Consider the following 26011-nt stretch of genomic DNA (forward strand, 5'->3'; position numbering starts at 1 on the left):
AGAAAACCTAATTTTTATGTAAAAATTAGGGTTCTAATGGTCATAACCATGGTATGGTACCATTTTTGTGAGTTATGACAAACAAATATGTTGTTCTAAACATATAAAGTTAACTTGACTTAAATGACACAGAAAAGGTAAAAAACAAATTTTACATAGTTTACAATTCAATATTTACCGTTTGGGAGTTGATTTTGCCATGGAAACTTTTTATCCATCCACATAAAAATTATAATATTGACAGAAATGCACCTTGTTTTAATTTAGAAAGAGAAATCCTTTGAATTTGTTTCCAAATAACACACACTATTTCTTCTTCTTTGTTCTTTATTCTTCCTTCTTCACTTCTTCAAATATTGCCATTAAATAGATTATTAAAATCACAAAACATCATGTGATTTCCCTCTAGCAAAATAAAATCCTCTTCAAATTGATTTCTATAAACAAGGGATACACTAAATTATATATACTTCATCTCCTTTCAATCAATTAAACTAGGGTCTGAATCGATTAATCTGCATCAATAGTGTAAAAATCAACTCTATTTTAATAAGAGTTTAAATCCACTGTAACGTTATATTTTTGTGGTGTGGGATTTCTTTCTCTATTTTTTTAGTTGGGTAATTTATGTATGTTTTTTGGGTATACGATTTCTTCATGTGTTTTTTTATTCATGCACATTCTTCCGCTATGTATTTGTGTATGTTTTGTTTTTGTCTAGTTTCTGGTTATATTCTTCAAATGCCTTTTGTTCTAGTCAATTTAAAAAAATGGATACAAGAAAACAATTGTTTTTTCCTATTCGTTTTTGGACGAATCAGTAAGATCCTTAAGAAGCATTATAATCAGATTCGAGAGTACTAATGATCAGGTGTAGTTTTAGTGATTCAAATGTGTTCCTTTAAAAAAAAGTAATTGTTTCCTGTAGAGAGCCTCCAAACACAGGATACTGAGTTGCTTGAAGTTAGTCAAAAGGGGGATATTTTTCCTTAGGATTTGTGCGTTTTGTATAATTGTGTAATCAAGTGACGGAAACCTTTTATGACTTGTTCTTCAGTTTTTATTTCTCGTTGTAGATCTGGTATTTGTTTTGCTTATGGTGCAAGCTAGTGTTGAAGCTATTGTCATTCAGGATTGCCTTAAATGTTTACAAATTAAAAACCAAGGGTATAAAAGTCAATTAAATTATTTTTCAGTGAAATAGTCAAAAGATTCAGTGGAAGAATCAGTCCCTTTACCGTTTGGTGACGTTAAGAAAGTCAAAAACTAGAAAACTGACTTTATCAAACTAAAAGAAACATATACTTGTGTAAGATGTATAATAGATGTTATTATATATATATATATATATATATATATATATATATATATATATATATATACATATACATATATATATATATATAGAGAGAGAGAGAGACAGAGAGAGAGAGAGATAAGTTCAAATGTTTTTAGCAAATATTGTGTGCCTAAATGCACCAATCAGAAATTAGCAAATAATTAATTATTTAATTAACTAAGGGTAAATTAGTAATATTACATATATGTATTAATGAATATCCAAAATTAACAACTGATATCCCTTTATTTAAGGGATCAATTTTTATTTACCTATTAAAACCCTACACTGTCGTTTTTTCCAGAGACGTACATCACCAACACCTCCGACCACCGCCAGTACATCTGGATCGTCGCAATCTCCACCTCATAGTCCGCCGACCACCATTGTTCCAACTTCTTTATGCTTGGTGGTGTTCATTGTCGACCAAATCCGCAGCAAGTGGCTATTCCACCACCATCAAATTGTTGATCGGCCTTCATCATCATCGGGATCTATCCGAGATTTTGTATAAAGCATTTATCGTTTGAACTTTGAAGTCTTGTTTATAATCGTTAGGTATGTATTTTTTGATGTTATTTATTATTTCTTTCAATTAATTGATAAAAAAAAAAGTTAATTCGTTATGAATCGAAGTTGCTGTTTCATTCGAATGAGACATTCAATTTCATAAAGTTTGCAGTTTTTGATCTTCTTTATTGTTTCCATGGTCAACAGGTGATCTTCTTCTTCATCTTATTTTGATTTGAATCTATGTAAATTTGGATGTTTGGTTTTTCCTAAAAAAAATTATGATAATGGATGGGATATAACTCATGGTTGTTTGGGGTTGTTTCTTGGATTCAAGAAATTGAATTGGTAAGACTATCACTAATTTTTTTTGAAGAAACTGAAGAAGCACACCACGTGTTTGATAAAATGCATAGTTGATATTATCTTAGTTTTGGCCAACTCAGGTGTGTGTGTGTGTGTTTCAACTGATCAAAATTTTCTTTTTCCACCATTAACATATGCGGTTAATAGTCTGTCTCCTTTGCAGCTACATGTTTCAATGGGTCACAGTTTCGTCCATTGATACCCTTGTTAGAAGCCATGCCAAAGGAACTTGGTGCTAGCCTGCATGATATGCTTAATCTGATCACAGGTAATTTCTTGAAACAACATTCTGTCATGGCCTCCATGTGTTCGATAAAATGCCTCAATGAAAAAATAGTTAAAAATCATTAATGTTTTTACTTCACTTTGTTCCTTATTCTTTTCAGAACTATATAACTCAATTTAGATTGGGTTGGATGTCATTTTCATAACAATAGGTTGATGCTAGTTCCTTATTCTGTCAAAATTTGCAATTAAATACAATGAGCATATCAAGAAGAAACACATGGAACCCGAAGAATGTTAGTTCCTTATTCTGTTAGAATAGGTTGATGCTAGTTCCTTCTTTTGTTTGTTGGGTATATTCTTGATAATACAAATTCTTAAAGAATATTCTTCCAGAATAGTTTATTTTTTAAGAATATTATTTGTTGTATTCTGATAGAATTGTAGTTAATTATTTGTATGTTTAATGTGCAGGTTTTACAAGTGTATCACTACAAATTACTTGGCAATTAATTTCTGGTAGAAAAGGCTTCAAGACCAGATGGGAAAGGGTTGAAGAATGAATTAAAGAATGATCACACTCATTTTTTAAGAATGTTGTTATTTTTTTAAGAATTATACTTGTTTATTCTTTCAGAATTTTTGTTATTTTTCAATGAATCACAATCATACAATGTAATTTTTTGATATATTATTAGTTCAAGAATCGATTTTGTGTATTCTTTCAGAATGTATTTACTAGTTTATGTTTGGCATTCTGTCAGAATAAAATCGAAAAATACATTTACTAGTTTATGGTTGACATTCTATCATTCTGACAGAATAAAATCGGATTTTTAAACTTGAATTAATTTAAAATATTCAGATTTTTAAAAAATAAAGGAATTAATCATCCCTAAAAATCCAAAAATTTCCTTTTTTAATATAGGTTAATTGACTAAAATGCCCTTATGCTGAAATTTGTGTGATTATATGGTACATGCTATCCTATTCTACTACCATAGACCCTCAAATCATGAGATTTGATTATATTCCATCCAATGGTCAAGATCTGTGCATTCTGGCACACAATAGTTAGTTATTTTGTTTTTAGTAACTATTGTGTGACAGAATGCACAGATCTGGACCATTGGATGAAATATAATCAATGATCATGATATGAGGGTCTATGATAGTAGAATAGGATAACATGTACCATATAATCACACAAATTTGAGCATAAGGGCATTTTAGTCAATTAACCTATATTAAAATAGGGAATTTTCGGATTTTTAGGGATAATTAAATCATTTATTTTAAAAATTGTGAATATTTTAAATTAATTTAAACTTAAAAATATGGTTTTATTCTGTCAGAATGATAGAATTTTAACCATAAACTAGTAAATATGTTTTTCGATTTTATTCTGTTAGAATGTCAGAATGTCAACCATAAACTTGTAAATACATTCTGAAAGATTACACAAAATCAATTATTGAACTAATAATATACCAAATAATTACATTGTATGATTGTGATTCATTGAATAATAACAAACATTCTGAAAGAATAACAAGTATACTTCTTAAAATATAACAACATTCTTAAACAATGAGTGTGATCATTTTTTAATTCATTCTTCAAGTCTTTCCCATCAGGTCTTCAAGCCATCTTCAAGCCATTTCTATCAGAAATTCATTGCCAAGTAATTTGTAGTGATACACTTGTGTTTGCATTCTGATATGAAAAAAAAATAAAGAATAAAATTCGAGTTCATTCTAAAGAACAATCATTGTAAAAGAATAAAATTAAAGCTTCCTTGCCTTTTTTGGTTGTCTAGGTCTGATCAATTTGTAGGATTACATGTGAAGAATATTTCCTTTCTTCATTCTGAAAGAATAGTAGTTTTCTTCAAACTAAATCCCTCTTTATTCTAAAAGAATATTGCCCGCAATCTGAAAGAATTTTCTGGTTAACTTTCATTTGGTAAAGCAAACGATAAATCATCACAAATCAAGGAATGTAAATGGAATGGAATGGAAACATGGAATGGAGTCAGTCATTACCTTGAGAAGGTGCAGTAACTTAAGAAGCAAGACCACCAAATTCCTTTCATTTTCCCAACATATTTACCAAGAAATTCCTACTATACATTCTGTGCAACAACTAAAAAGGAACAACAACAACAATATAAGTAATTATTCAATTCAACAAGTAAAGAAATAAAGAATAAATAAAAGTTTAATACCTAAGAGATGAAACTCAAGATGGTTCACAAAAGATAGGCTGCTCCATTTACCTCTGTCAAACACCAAAGCCTAAACAACCACTTAGGTATATCGATTCTGTGAAGAATCACAAAAAAAAAAAATGAAGAGGAGCCACCCAAACGAATGCCATGGTTGATGACTGTCATGTTGCCTTCGTTCTTTCTACTTTGGCTCCAATGTCTTCCCTCTTCAATCGATCAAGAACCCGGGATAACCTTCCATTCTCCCATTTGATCGAGCAACGAAAACGCCCCATGTGAGCTGCTACTGTCGTCAGTTCCTTTCCTACTCCCTGTTCGCAGTGGGTATCCATCATCGACCCATCCCTATTATTGCATCTCGTTCGTTTTTCCCTTATGTTGATCGAGTTCTTTTTCGTTTTCTTTTCTTCCAGTCGAACTCATAAACAAAACACTAACCTGAAGTTGCTAATCTCCTCTGATTCGCACCTCACGGCTGGAGTAGAAGAGGAACAAATTTCGCATATCCCTTCTGAGGAAGAAGAAGCGTAGACCTACATGAGCAACCTTGTTGCCTTCGTTCATCTTCTCCTTCTCGATCAGACGAGGATCAAAGTCCTTTTCCCCTAATTCACATCGTCGACAATGTAAGAAGAAAATGAGATGAGGCAAAAATAGAATACATATATATGAGAGGCTAGGGTTAAATAATTGGTCAAATAGTTTTTCATGGTAATTTCCATGAATTAAGGGATTTTATTTTAATTATCATGCTAAAGTAACATAATTACGCTTATTATAATTTTTAATTATTTAATTCTTCCTAAATTCATATTGGTGCATTCATGCACACAATAGTTGCTAGAAACATTTGAACCTAACTCTCTCTCTCTCTCTCTCTCTCTCTCTATATATATATATATATATATATATATATATATATATATATATATATATATATATATATATATAGGGAAAAGTGAATATACCCTTAAGGGTATATAAGCTTAGGTACCCAAACTCACAATAATTAGTAGTTTTGTTAGATATATTTATTATAATGTTCTTAAACTTCAATCCCTAACTTGATTTACATTGAAGATTTTTGAAATTTCACTATTATCTTCCTCTTATACCATATATTTTTGTCGAACACCTACTAGGCTATATATATTATAGTTGAAAATGAAAAGTATGTAAGAGGAAGTTAAATATGAAATTTATAAAAATCTTAGAAGTAATCAAGGTATAAGTTGAATTATAAGAACAATTAGACAATTACAATTTAAATATATAATACAAAACGATGTAATATAGTGAGTTTGGATACCTAAGCTTATATACCCTTCAGGGTATATTCACTTTTCCCTATATATATATATATATATATATATATATATATATATATATATATATATATATATATATATATATATATATATATATATATATATATATATATATATATATAGAGAGAGAGAGAGAGAGAGAGAGAGAAGGGTTCAATTGAGAAAAAAAAATGTTGAGAATGGGGGAATCATTCTCAGCCACTTATTTATTTTTGCCGCAAAAGCCTCCGTCGTACCAGCAGAAATAGGAAAGAAATAGACATGTTTCGAACAAAATATGTTTCCTTAAACTATGCTAATCATTACCTTAATCTATACAAAAACATAGTTTTTTCGATTTTTTCAATTTTTAAGAAGCTATTTTCATCGAAAAATGATTTTTAATATACCAAAATTCATGATTTTTTATTCTTTACAAATAGACATCCATATTGATATAGTTTTAAAATAAAATAAAAAAATTATTTTTTTTATATTTTCAGCTATCATTATTCATAAGTGAATAAAAATGAATCAGATTTTTATTACAGTACATTCGTTATTCAGTTATGAATAAAAACTATGATTAATTTTTTTTTTACAATTTAAGTATCATTCATATATGAATATAGCATATAATAAACATATTGTATTCATATTTAAATATTAGACGATGCATTCACTTATGAATATTACATAGTATATTCAATTGTGAATATTAGATGGTATATTCACTTATGAATATTAGATAATATTTTCATATCTGAATATTACATAGTATTACATGGTATATCACATGTGAATATTACATAGTATATTCATTTGTGAATATTAGATGATATATTCACTTATGAATATTACACAGTATATTCACATATGAATATTACACAATATATTTACATATGAATATTACAAGGTATTTTCAAAAATATATATAATTTTTATATGTTATTCACATATGAATAACATACAGACTTGCATATTTGGTTTTTTGTTTTAATAATCATATATTGAGAAAACATATTCATATATGAATATAACGTGCTAATTTAGTTCATGCATTTCATTAAATAGTTGAAGTGCATACAATTTAACTTTTTTTAAAAATGTTAGAAACGTGATATTTTGACTATTTAAATCTAAAAAAGAGTAGATTGATAGAGAATTTTATGAAAATTTTCAAAAAAAAAACGATTTGATATTTTTTTAACCTCAATTTTCAAGTTTTATTTGATAATCGATGTTGAATTAATGATATGAAGTGGATTTTTGTTGATTATCGATGATGTTGATCTAATAACGTTGAGAGTATAATTAATCATAGATGTTGAAGATCTGATCGTATTCAAGCACAATTGAAGGTTGAATTAAAAGAACCAAAAACGAATTTTTGTTGTTAACTGTTGAATCGTGTTGATTATTGACGAATATCGATGATTGACTAGCACTGGATGATGTTGATTATGGTTTAATTGAAGAAATCTGGATGATTGTTGAAAGTTGGAGAAGAAATTTGGATGATGAACGATGAATGGGTTTGAACTACAAATACGTATTTGAGATTGAAGGTTGTTCTCATATTTACAAGTTTGCCACCGTATCTTTTTATGCTTGAATAAAATGAGTGGCTAAGAATGATTCCCCCATTCTCAACCTTTTTTATTATCTCAATTGAAACCCACCTCTCTCTCTCTCTCTCTCTCTCTCTCTCTATATATATATATATATATATATATATATATATATATATATATATATATATATATATATATATACACACACACACACACACACAACGAAATACTTATAATAAACTATAATAGGTATAATTTATCGGTCATTAACACTATTATAATATTTTGGGACAAGACAAATAATTATATAAAAGTATATAATTATTATATACACAATGTTAATACTATGGAAAAGTGATATTTAGACTTACAAGGGTTTTCATTACACTTGACGTAAACTCGTTGAAACAATTATGTGAGTCAAAGTCTTCATCGTACCTACCAGAGTACATACTAAAGTCCTGAAATATCACTAGAATCTTGGTAAGAGACCGGCAGGTCTGGGGTGACAAATATCTAACATTCCGACGCCTAAAGAATGTCGCGGCAGGCCAACTTTGGTTTTAGCATGGTTGTAACAACTCACATGGAAAATCAATGATACATTTAGTTTACGGGGTAACATGCATTCAAATGGTTTTACATAAGGATAAAACAATGTAATACTATATTAAGTATAGAAATACTTATACAATTTTGGTCTTTGGGTTTTAAAGACTACAACTCAATTTTAAGAAAATATTTGATTTGCTAAGGACAAACACTATCATTTTACAAGGAACAAATGATAGATTTTTCACATACAAAACTCTTATAAACTTACCAAAATAATTGTTGACATTTTTCAAAACTACTTGTATTCTCAAGAAACCATTAAACAAGTAATCACAAGGCTTTTACGGATGGGACGTTACGACGTCATACTATTCTTTTTTGTCATCATAATGTAATTGGTTTTAAAACATACAGTACTTGGAAATAATGTAACATTCTTAATTATATTTATGATGGTTGTATTTTCTTGATCACTATTGTACATCATGTTGTGATACAGTTCATGAAATCATCCACCTCAGATGTTTCCGTCATCATGATATGGGGTGTGACAAATTGTCCGTAGGTACCTTATATAAATCTTTATACTTCAAATAGTTTGTGTCGATACTTGTTAATTACCTTGGATTATTTCACTTTAATTTCGTTTTCCTTCATGATGATAGTATCATTTAAGTTTTGTGTATTAAAGTAACATATATATATATATATATATATATATATATATATATATATATATATATATATATATATATATATATATATATATATATATATATACTCATTTCATATTAACATTTCAAATTCAATTAAATATATATATATTTTTTTTTGTGACTTTCATCTCACTCGTTGTGTATTCATACAATTGTTAAGACCATATTTCATTAGGATATTTGCATAATATCGAAGATCCCGTTAAATAAAATCTCTGCATCCTTACCAATATCTTTCCATCGAGTTCTTAGCAATTGTCATAATTGCATTAATTCATATAACGACTTTCTTTCCAGAGTCTGTGAGTTTCCTATCAACTCATTTTTTTATAAAAATACATATTGTTTTTAATAAGTAGCATGTCATTAAACCAAATCATATATTCAAAACATAAAGGAATATGTATAGTAAGACATGATGTACAAAAAAAATGCCATAATTACTCTAGGAGGCTCGAAACGATGTGTTAACACATCACTTACGTTGAAAAGTTGAAAAGTAGACTTTTATATATTTATTTCCATATATAACACCATACAATATCATTTTATTAGTTAAGTTAATGTGTTTTTTTAACAAATGTCCCACTATTATACTTCTTCACCGATATTCATTATTCGCATTTGGAAGTCATAACTTCCCGTTACTTTCTTTCATTCAAAATTTCTCGTTCTTATCTGTGATTCCTTGTCTAATAATTGCTTAGACACTTTTATTTCATTTTCTAACCATCACATATTTTGGTGGTTGATATTTGTTACTTAAATTATCATGATGGTCCTGGGCTAACAAACCATGTTACTCGTTTCTCATTCGATTGTTTGCCTGATATTTCTTTACTTACGTTTATCTAGTTTGTCGGCCATTACCAATTACCATATTCATTTGAGGACTATTCATTCCCACCAATATTTTCCGTATCTCGGTCACGATTATAACAATAGTTATTTTTAGGGGCGGAGCCAAGATTTAAGATTAAAGGGGCTTACATCATAATAACATATTAAAATATAATGCTATACCCGCATAAAGTAATAAATCTAATTTTTTTTTAAAAAAAATGACAAAGAATTAAAATTTTGTCTCCATTAGCCTGAATCTTCAAACGTTGTCAACTAACTAAAAGCATCGACTCATATTCATCCATTAACCTGCAAGTATTAAAATAAGTAATTATAGCATAGATACATATGGTTCATTTTACAAAATTAATATATATATATATATATATATATATATATATATATATATATATATATATATATATATATATATATATATATATATATAACATAAAGAAGTAGTACCTTATGTACTTTAAGTTGTGCTCGTCTTTGTTTAATGGAATAGAAATCATCTATAATATCATCCGTAGGAAATGTATCAGCAATGTCTCTCTCGATGTTAACAAGCAAACAACTTTTAAGAAAATCATCATTCATGGTATTTCGAATTCGTGTTTTCACAATTTTCATTGCTGAAAATGCTCTTTCTGATGTCACAGTAGAAACAGAGAGAGTCAATATAAGACAAATCAATCTATCAAGCAAATGATAAGTACCTGATTTTCCTGTTTCATGTAGGCCACTACACAACTCAGAAATTGTAGAAGAATTTTTCAATTGTGGGTGATTTTGCACATCTAGTTCATAATGTTGTAACTCAAGTTTCAACAAATTCCTTTCGTGCTCGGTAAAGTCCATAAGATAATATGATGTTGCCAATCTACATATATCCTCAACATTTAAGGATTTTCTTGGATCTAGCATAATGCTAAGATGGAGAAGCTCTGTTGCTGACTCATTAAATCTAGAGTTTAACTCTTGCAATTAATTATCAATAGCAGCGATGAATACTTCAACTCGGTAGTGATGCTCTGTGGTTATATTGTCTTTTTCACGACGTTGGCGAATTACATATCTATAAGTTTCATTCATGTTAGGGACAAGAATGCTATTTTTCTTACAAAAAGAAACCACTTGGTCCAAAAGCGATTGCCAACCTTCATCTCTCAACTTTTGAATCAATATTTTTGTTGTAGAAACCAAGGATAGAGCATTAACAATATCAATAGATTTTTTTTGTAAAGTTTGGCAAAGCTTGTCAGTTATCCCCATTATTTCTTTCATCATGTGCATAACAATGACAAAATCGAATGATAAGGCATGTGTAAGTGCATATGCCGCATCACCTCTTTGAAAAGATGTAGAACCTTTTATAGCAATGTCAATCAATACTATACAAGATGGACCAAACAATCTCATCAAAGTGCATATTGATTTCAAATGAGAGCTCCACCTAGTATCTCCAGGCCTCTGCAATATTTGTATTTGATTTATGCCTTTTCCACTCTCAATATCTCCAACCTTAGTTAAATGAGAAATTTCAGCAATTTGAGCATCTTGCAATTGATCATTACGTTTGAAAGAAGAAGATATGACATTAACTACAAAGTTTAAGGTTTTAAAGAAGTTATGTACCTTAGTCACATCTTTAGATGCTGCAACTAGAGCCAATTGTAGTTGATGTGCAAAACAATGTATATAATAATCATATGGACATTCCTTGAATAATAAAGCTTGCAATCCATTCCATTCTCCATGCATGTTACTAGCCCCATCATATCCTTGACCCCGAATATCTTGAACACTAAGTTTATGATAAGATCAAGAACATAATATCTCATTTTTCAAGGTCAATGAAGTCGTATCTTTAACATGAATTAAGTCCAAAAATCTTTCTTTGACATACCCATCTTGGTCAATAAATCTCACGACAATAGCCATTTGCTCTTTCTTAGATTCATCTTGAGACTCATCAACTATTAAACAAAATTTTGACATTTCGATTCATCACGAATTGCTTTTTGTACATTTGTAGCTAAAACATGTAAAATTTCTTTTTGGATATCTAGTGATGTGTACTTTGCATTTTGAGGAGCATTTTCTAACACAACATCAGCAACAGTCTTGTTATAAGAAGCAAGGAACTCTATTAATTCAAGAAAATTCCCTTGATTTCTTGAGTAAGGTCGTTCATCATGACCTCTTAAAGTACATCCTTGAAACGTGAGCCATTTAATGGCGTCAATAGAAACTTTAAGGCGTAGTCTATTGTCCATAACCTGTTGAGTCATTTGCTTCTCTATCACATTCTCTATGTGACATAATTGGTTTTTTAGATCTTCATAGAAGCTAACAGAAAAGTTATGCGCTGAGGATGGACTCTTACCTTCATGTACAATGAAAGCACAATCTTTACCGCAATTTACCTTTTTCCATTTATTAAAACCAGATATGGTAAATGTATCTGACCCAAATTTACCAATAGGTTTTTTATTGAAAAGGAAGCAAGGGAGGCAAAATGCAGCATATTTTTTCTCAGAATATTCCAGCCACCAAAAATTCTTGAACCAATCTTGTTGAAAACTGCGCATAGATCCTCTTGGACCACTAGGACTGAATGGATACTTTGTTTTTTGTAATTGGTATGGTCCAAGTTTAATATATAATCGTCTAATCTCATCACACTGGTTACTTGGATAGCTTAAGATTGAAGGTCGTTCTCCTGGATCATGAATCAAAGATTCTAACATATTATTTTTTTCATGTTCAATATTATTGGGCTATTCAATGTTACTATTCCAATCAGGTTGTGGGTGTGTATTTTGAACATCTTCTTCAATATTATCACTAACCGGATGCAATTGTGGGTCATGCACATCCTCTGTTCGTTTGAAAAAAGAATCGATAGTTCTTTTCTTGCTCATTATTTATCCTATAAATCTATAATTATAATAAACCAAATTATAAAATCATAATTAAATTATTAATTACAAATAACACTAAATAAAACATGCATTAAAAAATAAAATTTACCTACTTAATTAAATAACTGAAATCAATGTAACAGTGTTGCCGAAAAACAAATTTAACCACTCTGATAAATAACAATAGTTGTGATTGAAAGTTGATTTTTTTTTATTAAACAAATAGGGTATTTTGGTGTGGATATTGATTCATAAGATCATATCTAATATCCAATTATATATATATATATATATATATATATATATATATATATATATATATATATATATATATATATATATGGTGAGATAGTGATTGTAAAATAGATATGGGGATGGGCCCTCATAATTCTCATGTCTTAACTCATTTTATTATTTGTATAATATATAAAATAATTGTTGTTTAAAAGTGTCAGGGGCTCAAACAATGTTAATTAATGGATGTAGGCTAATTTTTCTATCATTGGGCTTATAATATGGCAAAAAATGAAAAGAGATTTGGGGGGGGGGGGGGGGGGGGGGAGAACACCCGGCAGCCCCCCTTCGCCCCTGGTTATTTTCTTTCATTCCATTATATATATATATATATATATATATATATATATATATATATGTGTGTGTGTGTGTGTGTATGCTCGCGCGTGCGTGTGTGTGTGTGTGTGTGTGTGTGTGTATATATATATATATATATATATATATATATATAAACTCATGTTAGCTAACAAAGCTCTTATATTATACAAACCTATAAGGTTGTGATGTAAACGCTCTTCTATTATACAAACCTATAAACTCATGTGTGTGTGTGTGTGTGTCAACGCTCTAAGTTGACTCAACTCGCCGAGTTTACCTTTCAACCCGTCGAGTTTTCATGAATCACAGAATCGTGAACTCACGATCTAACTCGTCGAGCTTTCCTCCAACTTGATGAGTTCCTCCTACTCGATAAAAATAAGACTTCCTAGTATAACTCTTCGAGCTCCCTTGTGGACTCGCCGAATTCCATGAACATAATTGTGAATGTTCGACCAAACTCGTCGAGTTTCTCTATAAACTCGTCGAGTCCCTTGCATTTCTAGTTTATTCAGCCCTTTCCCCAGATCTAAGGTTCCATAATATAGATCCATATTGTTGCCATAACCTATTTCTGCAAAGTTGGCAACCTGATGGCTTTACATGCCTCAAATGGACCCAAACTCGAGACATAGCAACCTACTTCCATGAATATGGTCTTTTCTTGGACAAGAATGGGTTTAAGACCCTTTTTATGATTCTAAGGGCGAAATGTCACTAGAAAAATGGAAATCCTTAGCATATAATCTATGAGGGGTATCATGTTTCCCACAATTGAGTCAAAAAGACCCATAAAGCAAAACTACAAGAGATTTAATCTATGAGCCACCAAGTTATGGACTTTTTACCTCAGAACGTTGCCAAAGATGGACGAGATCCCAAATCCAATGCTTCTCCTCAAGCTTGGTGACTTCTAGCTCTTCCAACTCCTTTACTAAACACTAAAACACACACAAATCCACTTAAAGCTTCAAGTTTCTCACCAAAGAGCTCACAATATGATTTAGGGTTTCAGGGAGGCTGATGAGAGGGTGAGGAAAAGGATTAAGTCCTTTAAATAGGGCGCAAAACCCTAGAAATTAGGGTTTCATCCTAGCCGATCTACTCGTCGAGTTGAGGCCTCTCAACTCATCGAGTAGATTACTTAAATCACACGCTTCTGACAATCTCTACTCGATGAGTTTGGGGCTTCCAACTCGTCGAGTTGCTCTGTAAAAGTGAATAATTTATAATTTAAATGTGTGCTAGGAATCAGGTGTTACAATTCTCCACTACTTGTCTTAGACTTCGTCATCGAATTCTGCTGCCTCAAATATCTCCGAGTAATGCTCTCTCATCTCCTGATCGGGCTCCTAAGTCCACTATGACCGCTTGCAGTGCATCCAATGCATCTTCACCAACTGTACCACCTTATTCCTCAAGGTTTTTGTCTTGCAATCTAGAATCATCACTGGTCTCTCATTGTAGTTCAGACTATCATAGACTTGGATATCCTCTAGAGGTATAACTGTGGAATCATCCACCAAGCACTTCCACAACTGGAAGACATGAAAGTTGATGTGGATCTGGTTGAGCTCTACTGGAAGATCCAAACAATAGGCTACACAGCCCACTGAATCTATAACTCTAATAGGGACGATGTACCTGGGGCCCAGCTTGCTCAGCTTCCTGAACTGGACGACACCTTTCTAAGGTGACACCTTCAGGAGGACCATATCCCCTACCTAAAACTCTGGGTCTGATCGATGCTTGTCGGCATAGATTTTCTTCTGACTCTGAGCAATATGGAGCCTACTCTGAACCTATTGGATCTTCTCTGTGGTCTTGAGTACCACCTTAGTACTCTCCATGAATCTCTGACCGACCTCGCCCCAGTAGATTAGGGTCCTACACGTTCTCCCATAGAGCATCTCAAAGGGAGATTGATCTATGCTGGCATGATAACTGTTTTTATACAAAAATTCTACTAATGGAAGATACATATCCCAACTAACGTCAAAAAATCCAATACACATGCGCGCAACATATCCTCGAGAGTCAGGATCATCCTCTCACTCTACCCATTAGTCTGAGGGTGAAAGGCTATGTTGAAGTGGAGACGAGTGCCCATCTCATTATGGAACCGCTTCCAAAAACTGAAAGTGAAACGAACACCTCGGTCTGACACCACCGAAACTCGCACTCCATGATGTGCCACCACCTCGTGAACGTAGATCTCAGCTAGCTTCTCAGACATATACTCTCATAGATCGGGATGAAATAAGCACTTTTAGTCAACCGATCCATGATGAACCAAATCGAATCTACTCCACGACCGGTCCAGAGAATCTTCGTAATGAAGTTCATAGTAATATCTTTTTATTTCCACATGAGAATATCCAATGGTTGCATATTTCTGTGAGGTCACTAGTGCTTGGCCTTGACTTTCTTGTAAGTGAAGCACTGCTCCACATACCATGATATGTCCCGCTTCATGCAGGGCCACCAGTAGTCAGGGCGAAGATCCCAATACATCTTCGTTACCCCGAGATGGATGGATAACGTAGAATTATGGGCCTCCTCCATTAGAACCTGGCGCACCTCGCCCCAGTAAGGAACCCATAGCCTCCGATGTAGGGTCAACAACCCCAACTATCATAATCGAATGAGGCTACCTAGCCTATGATCCGCTAACACTCCTGGCACTCCACCTTCATCCCCCGATGTGCTCCTCCCGGATCTGCTCCAGCAACGGAGTAACCACTATCATCCTCAAACATATGTCTCGTATTGGATCCGTCACTGCCTTGTGGCTAAGAGCATCGGCCACCATATTGGCCTTGCCTGGGTGGTAAAGGATCTCATAGTCATAATCCTTCACCACATCTAACCACTGACGATGCCTCTTGTTCAGATTCGGTTGGTCTATTAGATACCCTAGGCTCTTGTGGTCTGTGTAAATGGTACAACGGACCACATAAAGGTAATGCCTCCAAATCTTGAGGACGAAACCACAACCCCCAACTCTAAATCGTGAGTTGGATAGTTCGCCTCGTGAACTTCAACTGCCTCGAAGCGTATGCTATCACGTGACCTTGTTGCATTAGTACCGCACCCATACCCATGATCGAAGAGTCATAGTAAACCACAAAATCATTGATGCCCTCCGACAAAGTTAGAATTGGTGCCTTGCATAACCACTGCATGAGAGTCTCGAAAGCTGCCTACTCCTCAGGCCCCCAGTGGAATGTCACTGACCTCTTGGTTAGTCATGTAAAAGGAAAAACGATATTAGAGAAATCCTAAATGAATCTCCGATAGTAACCCACTGGACCAATAAAACTCTGAATCTCAGATGGATACCTTGGAACCTCCCACTGCATCACGACCTCTATCTTGGTCGGACTAACCATAATACCATTTTAGTTGACAAGGTACCCTAGAAATTGCACCTTGCGCAACCAGAACTCACAATTGCAGAACTTTGTGAAAAGTATCTCCCTCCTCCATGTCTCCAAGACCTCTAACAGGTGCTCCTCATGCTGCTCTCGAGTCTTGGAATAAACCAAGATGTAATAGATAAAAACTATCACAGACCTACCCAACATCAGTCTGCATACGCGGTTCATGAGATCCATGAATGTGACAGGAGAATTGGTGATCCCAAATGACATCACCACGAACTCATGGTGACCATAGCGAGTCTAAAAAGTTGTCTTCTATACATCGTCATCCTTGACTCGCATCTGGTGATAATCTGATCGCATGTCAATCTTGGAGAACCAAGATGCACCCTGAAGCTGGTCAAATAAATCATCAATCCTCGAGAGGGGATAACGCTTCTTCAACATTACCTTACTCAGCTCCCGGTAGTCTATACACATTCTATATAACCATTCCTTCTTCTTCACAAACAGGATCGGGGTTACCCATGGCGAACTGCTCAGCCTAATAACTCCCTTGTCTAATAGCTCCTGCAGTTGTGTAGACAAATCTTGCATCTCGCGAGGAGCCAACTGATATGGTGCCTTGGCTATCAGAGCCGCACCAGGAACTAGGTCAATCCTGAACTCTACCTGCCTCTCCGGAGGTATCCAGGGCAAATCCCCTAGGAATATTTCCAGGTACTCCCATACGATCGGTATATCAAGCACTATCACCTTACCCTTATCCCGAGTATCCATAACATATGCGACATAACCTGCGCAACCATGTTGAAGGTAGTGCCTAGCTCTCACTACTGAACACAAAGTTGGTCCACTCTGCGCCCTCTCGACCTTAATCACTAAACCTCCCTCACTTGGGGTCCGAACCCGCATAATCCGCTGCTCGCAGTCGATCACTACACCATTGGGGCTCAACCAGTCCATACCCACTATAACCTTATTCCCATGCAGGGGAATGGGGACTAAATACACAAAAAAACTGCACATCAAATTGATGGGTTTTGGTCATAAGAGATCCTATGTGCTCATACAAACCCTAATGCTAAGATCTAGGTTTCTCTATTGTACATGCAAGTTATCCAAGAATATAAACCCTAATTCTAGCATTCAAGTGATCATATTAACATAAGAATAGGTTTATAATGTTACCTAGATTGTTATGTAGCAATAACAATCCCAAATCTCCTTGTATTGACTTTAGAAAGCTTAGAGTCACAAATGTCACTCCTCTAATGGTTCACAAACTCCAAGAGAAAATGGAGAAGATATGAGGAGAGATAGGAGGTATTGAATTCATCCCTAAGAAGCCTTGGGAAGGTCTTTTTTCCCGAATTCATGAGCCAAGGGGATTTATATAGGTGTACAGATAGGGTTTCAGTCATTATCCTTATCTAGTTGCTTGCTTACCAAGCAACCCATAAGATAATCCTTGAATCCTTATCATAGTCGAATTCTAAGGCCTTATCACCTTAGAACCGTCCAACCCATTAATAAGATAATTCTTACCTTATTTTGTAACTATCACATAATTACAATTCAGCCCCTCTAGTTTAATTAATTACACTTGATCACAAAATTAATTCCTAATTAATTATTCACTAATATTAATTAAACAAATATGATTTCTCATTTAATATATTATTCTTATAACATATTAATAAATCATAATAACCTCTCTCTCTATTTATTTCTCCAATCAAGTTGCTTTGGTGAAGGCAACCCAAAAGGACCATGCACCATCGGGTCAAGTACATACCAAAATAGTTATGGACTTAGACACTAATCAAACAGTCTCCCACTTGGATAAGTCTAATAACTATTCTGCATATGACTTCAGATCCTGATCTGCAATCGTAGCTTTCCAAAGCCGCTGTCAACTCTGATCCTATGAGATACACGTGTCCTTAGATAAAATATCATATATTCCTCCATTCTAGATATCGTATGAGATATGATTTCTAATCATTCTCTTTGTACTATTTCTCGGTTCCCGATTTATGACGACTGACTAATTGAACAGATCAAATTAGCCCTAGCCCGGCCGAGCATTTACGTTTGTCATCACTTAACCATCGAGGGGCCCAAAGATATCGCTTTTATCCTTCTTTAGATAAAAGAAACGGATAAACTTTGATACAATGTTCGCTTGCACTTACTCACCGAATCACACACAATAATATGTTTTATAACACCAAGTTACTAGTGCATTTTCATATTAGCAATATGCAACCGATTAGCAAGATACAACTCACACATCTCGGTTTCAAGAATATAAGATGTTATCGTCTCACCAATCACTCGTGATACAATTCATGGAGTGATCCAAATGAGCGTGGGTTTAATCCAATGCTCAAATTCATATTCATAAGCACTCATGAACGTTGCAGCAAACATTTGCTTATGTCTAATACTCTTTTACACAATCCACACACCAATTCACGACAGTCTTCATTCATACCTACTTCCAACATATGAACGACTATGGCCCGTTCGAATAATTTGATTGTTCTTAACCATTTAAACTATTCAGGAAGTCAAAACATGCAAAGTGAAACACAAGAATAATACTAATCCCATATGCCCTCAAACCTTTGAGTATAAATAAAACACCTTTTATTTATCACCATATCGATTACTCATTATTTGTCGTTTTAGATAATCAACCTCTTACTTGAATTTCTACACTTATCCCATGCTCATAGCATGCACACAATGTTTACCTATGGTTCTTACTTTGTGAAATAAATCAAACTGAACACATTTCCAATCATTCTCATTTCACAACTCCAAATCCATTTTCATAAGTGAAAGAATATCAAATTCTTTCTACTTGTAGAATATGCTAGATTCTAACATTCTATGCAACAATCCTTTCGTAATATCATTGCACCAAAGTCACAAAGACTATTCCCAATGATATTACAAAGTCCTCTATCGAAGATTGTTACAAGATAATTTCTTAGATGTGATGTCTCTCACTCAAAGTACATTCCTTTAAACATCCTTTTGCACAAAAGTTTCTAATCTAGACATAGATTTTCAATATTCAATTCCCAATATGGACACGCTTCCATATTTTCCATATGAAAACTCATTCTTAATAGAATCTTATCTATTCGTTATAATGTCGATATGGTCCATCCAATATCATGCTTCCAACTACTCACAAGCAACCAATCCTCGTCGAACTTTGGATTGTCCTTTGATAATTGTTTAACTATTTTAGTCAAAACCAATTCTAGTCCCTTTTTCCTCTAAGTGTGCTAGACATTTGGAAAATTTTAGAATGGTCAAATATTAAAGCACTTGCAATCGATCCTTTACCCGAAGCATATGGGACACGATGCATAATGTTCTATTTGCTATGTTCTCAAAATTCGAATTGTGAAGAGGAATGTCGTAATCATAATCGAAAATTTTAAGAATACACTATGTACCTTTGACTAAATTATTAACATTCCACAACCTAAGCCTTTAGATTTGAAATGAAGAATAATATTATCTCCCTTAATTATAGCAAAACAACTATTCCATCCTTACGACTTTGCAAAGAATGACTCTTGTTTTCGATAATTAATATTGTCAACTTGCAATACTTGCCTTAATAATCATACAATCATAACATTACGCTCCCACTATCATGATGATTATTATAAACATAACACTTATGTTCCCACTAGCTTTGACATGTATTCATAAACATCTTAACTTTCAGAAAAACAATACCTATTGAATTTCTTAAGTCCATGTTTCTAATACTTAATGCTTTGATAATCTTTTATCAAGGCCTCTTAAGGTTATACACCTTTGCCTTAGATAGTTCATATGTGTGTCTAAACAATTAAGACTAATTGCCAAACCTCACAATTCAAATCATGGAAAGGGATACCGTAACCATAATTGAATTCGAGAATGCAACTTTACAATCACTATCTTCTTAAAATCTTTCTTAGTGAAAGCATTTCCGCACAATCATTTTCATGAAGGAGGAAATCTTATGACACTTAGATTTAAACGGTGTATTTTGTCCTATCCATGTGAATTTGTTAAAACTAAAGTTTACGACAAATTCAAACTCATATGGATCGAACTTTCTTAATCTTGATTTCTTGCCTTATGATGGCACAGCTGCCCACCATGTCTTCCAAGTAGTTAAGCAGCTCACCCTTTCCTATCAATGTACCTTTCATTGATTAAGGTGCCTTGCCTTTTATGCGTTCAAAATGAGAATTCATAGAACTCTCATGCATAATTAACTTAATTGGAACAGCACATAAATAAAATAACATCAACACGATAGGTTGTAAACCTTAACTCGTGTGCTAGTGATGATCGATAAGGTTTATTTGATTTGTTCTTGAAACCTTTCAAGACCATTAAGACTCCCACTGACTCCTTGACATATAAGATTCTCTTGTCATTAACCATTTCTTGACAAACAAATATTCAAGAGTTAGTGTAGCTTTTATCAAAACATTTCATAAATTGGTCCTAGTTGGTCTTTGTCTTATCCAAGACATCACAACTTACCACTTTTAATGAATGTTATAAACCTTCTTAATACTTTTTCACTCAATGTCACAATCTTAACTTTAAGACTTGTTTTGGAACGAAGTATGATTGACTTCTTGATTTAACCATTTCTTCAATTCTTGATTCCTCTACTTAGACATACAATTGTACTAAGACTCACTTAGAGGATCAATTAAGATATGGTTCTTAATCATAAAGACCTATCGTTAAAGCATAAAAGGTACTCTCCCTTCTTCTTAGAATGGAGAAACTTTTATCTTTCTGCCTACTTGATTCTTATTCGTTTTGCTATTGATTTAAACCTTTTTAATCAATTCCGAATTATACTTAATCTTATAAGTATAATCATATTTACTAAACCTTTAGTAAATCATGACGAATATCTTGTTACTTTTATGGTGGACTTCATCAACACACAACTTTGTGTGCTTGATCTCCTAGTCCTTTCACTTGACACTTTGTCAACGAATTAGTCTACTTTCCAAATATGAAATTTCTCATTCATCATGCAACCAAGTTGCGTGATTCCAAATTTCTGTCCAATTGAAACTTGGGTGATGAGAAACTCTCCCTATTTGGTGAATTCTCGGCTTTTTCCATAAACACCATAAATAAGAATCATATCCATTTGTTGAAAAAATATTCAAACACCAATTTTCATAACGATTTCATTGCAAGGAAATAAACAAATAAATAAGTCAAACCAAAATTTATTTTATTTATAAAAGCAGCGGAAAACATTTGTCCTTACAATGCAAAATCCATTGAAAATTATGTATTTCAAAAGGAAAATTTCGAACAACTCTATTATAACTATCTAAGCTCAAAATCTAATCTTCAAGTCCATGCGATCAAGATCCATTTCTTGTGATTAGATTCATCTTGCTCCTTCACCAAGCTTCCTTTCTTTTCACCGATCCTGCAAAACATTCAAATGCAATCTTATCACATCATGTATTTTGAATCAATGAATAGGAACTTAACAAAGTTAGATAGTGGATTTTACCTGAAGCGCAGTCATACTCTTTGACTCTCCCATCTTTGGAATTTTCAGGCTCTTGGGGCAGACTTCTATCCAACGCCCTTTCTCTTGGGAGAAAACGAAGGTCGGTTCTCCTAGAACGTCCTCGGAAGCATGGTCTGTTGACTTTCCCAACAAATATGCTCCATTGCTTCGCCAAATCATTTCTGATTCAGTAGCAATGAGCATGTAAGTTAGCTCAATGAGGTTGTCGTCATGATCCATCATATAATACTTTCTTTTGAACTCATTATATGATTTAGGGAGTGATTGCAGAACCCAGTTCACAGCCAACTCATCAGGAAATGACACACCCAACATAATCAACCTATCGATGTCTGATTTCATTCCTAGAATGTGGGCACACACGGATTTACCATCTTAATGTTTCATTTCCAATAGGGCCTTAGTGATATTGAACCTTTCAATTCTTTGATCTTGTGGGTTAGGGAGAACAATTGGAGGAGGTGGAGGAAGTGAAGCATGATTTCTTGTTCCTCGATCGAATCGTGGAATACCATCTTCATTTGGAATGCTTGTTCCATGGGATTTGGGAAGACCATAGTTGTTGAACTTTGACATCTACAAAATAGGAGAAAACAAATTCAAGTTAGTTGATCGATTGAGTCCTTAGTAAATCACCCAAATGAGATACTAAGGCTAGGACCCAACACAATACGCTACAACCTAGAAAAGGGATGTCGTAATCTAGTTGCAGAATATTTGTAGGTAAGTGAATGACGATTCACTAATTTCCACCATGAAAAACGAAAAAGAAATTTAAGTTTTAAATATATGAAAACTCCTAGATCCTTTCAGATTCATTGAACATTTCAATAGCATGTTTAAATCTCGATATGCCCCTCTAGTTTGTGACTGGGATGCCGAGGATCACAAAGCGGGTGTGAATAACCATGCGAACTTACATGGTGCCCTCACATGTTACAGTCACCTATTCGATGTGCCGGTAAACCACACACGCTCCACCGAACTATGACAAACATTGAGTCACCCTTTTCTACCTTTGCTTAGAACCATTTAGTGTGCCGGTAAACTACACACGCTCCACTAACATCTTCGCAAAGGCACAAAGTGTAATTTCATGGAATTGCATCAATTCACTTTTGCCTAAGTAACTGAGATTGGGAATTTGAAAAACATTTTGTTACTTTGTATTTCATTATACTTATAATGGAAGGTTTCGTCCTATCCTACCCGTTCGGCTAACGACCATTCACTAGTCAAGAGTGCGGTGGGTAAGAGTGGATACCCATTCAATCGCCATATTATAGGCAATTTCCTTAAACACCCCTTATAGACCAACTTCGTGAATGAGGCCTACTAATGGTAAGACTGAATTTTACTCATACATATATATAATGTTAGACTTTTAATGTTATATATAGTATAGGGTGCATTTTATACTTTTAAAATATTAGGTGATCAAATTTAACAGTTATAGTTTTAATTCAATTAAATTGTAAACCTAAACTTTTATGGATTTATTAAACTTCTTTTAATTATACATCTTAATTAATTAATAAAACCATAAGGGTGTGATTTGAACTTTTCAAAACATTACTAGGGCTTTAGAATTTAACATTCCTAATTAAACTTTTAATCAACTTTTAAATTCCAAAACTTGAGGGCAAGTTTTGAAACATTTCAAAACATTAGGGATTAGAATTTAAATATATATCACAATTAAAAAATTAATCAAAATTTAAATTCCAAAACTTGAGGACAAGTTTTGAAACCTTTTTCAAAACATTAGGGTTTTAACTATTTAAATTTCAAAACTTCAAAACTTTTGGGTTCAAATTTAAACTATAAAACCTAAAGGGGAAAATATGAAACTTTTCGTAACAACAAGGATCAAATAACAAATAATTCAAATTAACATTTAATCACATAATTATCCATATTTGATTTATTTAATGACTTCTTGCAAAACAATTTATCAATTTACTCAAAATAATTAATCAATTATCAAATAAGGAAACAATTATCTTATTAATTGATAAATATCTTCAATTAGATCAAAATTATAGTCAAATATATCATATAATTGGATTAATATTGATCTAACATGATAAGGTAACTATCCATAAGCAAAAACAGCAAGAAAACCCGAGATACCCTCCATCTGACGAGTTGACTCGTCGAGTCAGGCTTGGACTCGTCGAGTCTGCATGGACTCGGCGAGTTCAGCTATGGACTCGGCGAGTCCAGCCTCCAAAACACCAAAAAACAAATTTTTTGAACATGTAATGCATCAATACAATTGAAACCAAGCTAGGCTCTGATACCACTGATGGGTTTTGGTCACAAGACATCCTATGTGATCATACAAACCCTAATGCTAGGATCTAGGTTTCTCTATTGTACATGCAAGTTATCCAAGACTATAAACCCTAATTCTAGCATTCAAGTGATCATATTAACATAAGAATAGGTTTATAATGTTACCTTGATTGTTATGTAGCAATAACAATCCCAAATCTCCTTGTATTGACTTTAGAAAGCTTAGAGTCACAAATATCACTCCTCTAATGGTTCACAAACACCAAGAGCAAATGGAGAAGATATGAAAAGAGAGAGAGGAGGTATTGAATTCGTCCCTAAGAAGCCTTGGGAAGGTCTTTTTTCCCGAATTCATGAGCCATGGGGGTTTATATAGGTGTACAGATAGGGTTTCAGTCATTATCCTTATCTAGTTGCTTGCTTACCAAGCAACCCATAAGATAATCCTTGAATCCTTATCATAGTCAAATTCTAAGGTCTTATCACCTTAGAACCGTCCAACCCATTAATAAGATAATCCTTACCTTATTTTGTAACTATCACATAATTACAATTCAGCCCCTCTAGTTTAATTAATTACACTTGATCACAAAATTAATTCCTAATTAATTATTGACCAATATTAATTAAACAAATATGATTTCTCCTTTAATATATTATTCTTAACATATTAATAAATCATAATAACCTCTCTCTCTCTCTCTATTTATTTCTCCAATCAAGTTGCTTTGGTGAAGGCAACCCAAAAGGACCATGCACCATCGGGTCAAGTACATACCAAAATAGTTATGAACTTAGACACTAATCCAACACAAATAACTATAGTGTACATCCCTAATGGACCCTCGCAACCCGAACGGTCCTATCATCCGCTATCTCTACATCAAGTGGACAGTCCAACTCTCCTCGAGCTCCCACAAACCACTTGTTATGCATGAGCGACACAAAAGATCGGGTAGCCGCCGAATCAAATATTACCAGAGAAGATATAACGTTCACGAGGAATGGTCCTATAATAAAACACATAAACATAAGGAACAATCAATATAAATAAAGAGATAAGGAAAAGATACATACCACATCAGGACTTGCACGTGCCTCCTCTGTTGTCAGCTGAAAGGCCCTACTCTTCGCCACAGGCGCCTCTGACCGGCCCTAACAGCCATTGATAATCCTCAGTGTAGTAGGAGCGGGTGCTGCCACTTGTCCTGCAACTGCTAAACTCGGACATTGGGACTGCTTGTGTCACCTCTGATTGCACTGGAAGCAAATCAGATTTGATAATGTCGTGGTGATGGTGGTAGTTGTACAGTCCCTGTTAACATACCATTGGCGTGTACGTTAGGCGTACAAGTTGGTACGCACCTCATACAAGCCATTTAGCGTGTACGCTTAGCGTACAGCTGAGTACGCCCCGCGTAATCAGTCTGTTGGGCTTAGCGTTTTGAGCTTTGAGTATGGGCCATTCTATTAGGCTTAGATGTTTGGGTCTTATTGGTCTATTTGAGTGCAAGTGTTTTGGAC

At 33.5% G+C, this 26011-nt stretch overlaps 3 protein-coding genes across 3 annotated transcripts; all 3 read right to left on the bottom strand.

Moving 5' to 3' along the window:
• Window positions 1-9962: 9962 nt before the first annotated feature.
• LOC145007207 (uncharacterized) lies at window positions 9963-10526 on the bottom strand. The gene is made up of 2 exons (XM_078966184.1): window positions 10131-10526; window positions 9963-9974 (listed from the first exon to the last, which is right to left on the bottom strand). The coding sequence occupies exons 1-2, from the start codon at window positions 10524-10526 to the stop codon at window positions 9963-9965; spliced, it is 408 nt and encodes a 135-aa protein (XP_078822310.1).
• A 126-nt stretch (window positions 10527-10652) lies between these two features.
• LOC145007209 (uncharacterized) lies at window positions 10653-11609 on the bottom strand. The gene is made up of 2 exons (XM_078966185.1): window positions 11575-11609; window positions 10653-11472 (listed from the first exon to the last, which is right to left on the bottom strand). Exons 1-2 carry the CDS (start codon window positions 11607-11609, stop codon window positions 10653-10655), a joined length of 855 nt encoding a protein of 284 aa, XP_078822311.1.
• A 38-nt stretch (window positions 11610-11647) lies between these two features.
• LOC145007210 (uncharacterized) lies at window positions 11648-12259 on the bottom strand. The gene has a single exon (XM_078966186.1). It carries the CDS (start codon window positions 12257-12259, stop codon window positions 11648-11650), a length of 612 nt encoding a protein of 203 aa, XP_078822312.1.
• Between the last annotated feature and the right edge of the window lie 13752 nt (window positions 12260-26011).

Source organism: Lactuca saligna, chromosome 7 (genome assembly GCF_052625555.1).
Source record: "Lactuca saligna cultivar CGN05327 chromosome 7, ASM5262555v1, whole genome shotgun sequence".
In the NCBI taxonomy this organism is placed as follows: Eukaryota; Viridiplantae; Streptophyta; class Magnoliopsida; order Asterales; family Asteraceae; genus Lactuca; species Lactuca saligna.

Coding starts and splice junctions, on each gene's coding strand:
- LOC145007207 (XM_078966184.1), bottom strand. CDS start 10,526: ATGGACTTTACCGAGCACGAAAGGAATTTGTTGAAACTTGAGTTACAA.
- LOC145007209 (XM_078966185.1), bottom strand. CDS start 11,609: ATGGCTATTGTCGTGAGATTTATTGACCAAGATGG. Junction 11,473..11,574: donor AGATTTATTGACCAAGATGG/GTATGTCAAAGA, acceptor TCATAAACTTAG/TGTTCAAGATATTCGGGGTC.
- LOC145007210 (XM_078966186.1), bottom strand. CDS start 12,259: ATGCGCAGTTTTCAACAAGATTGGTTCAAGAATTTTTGGTGGCTGGAA.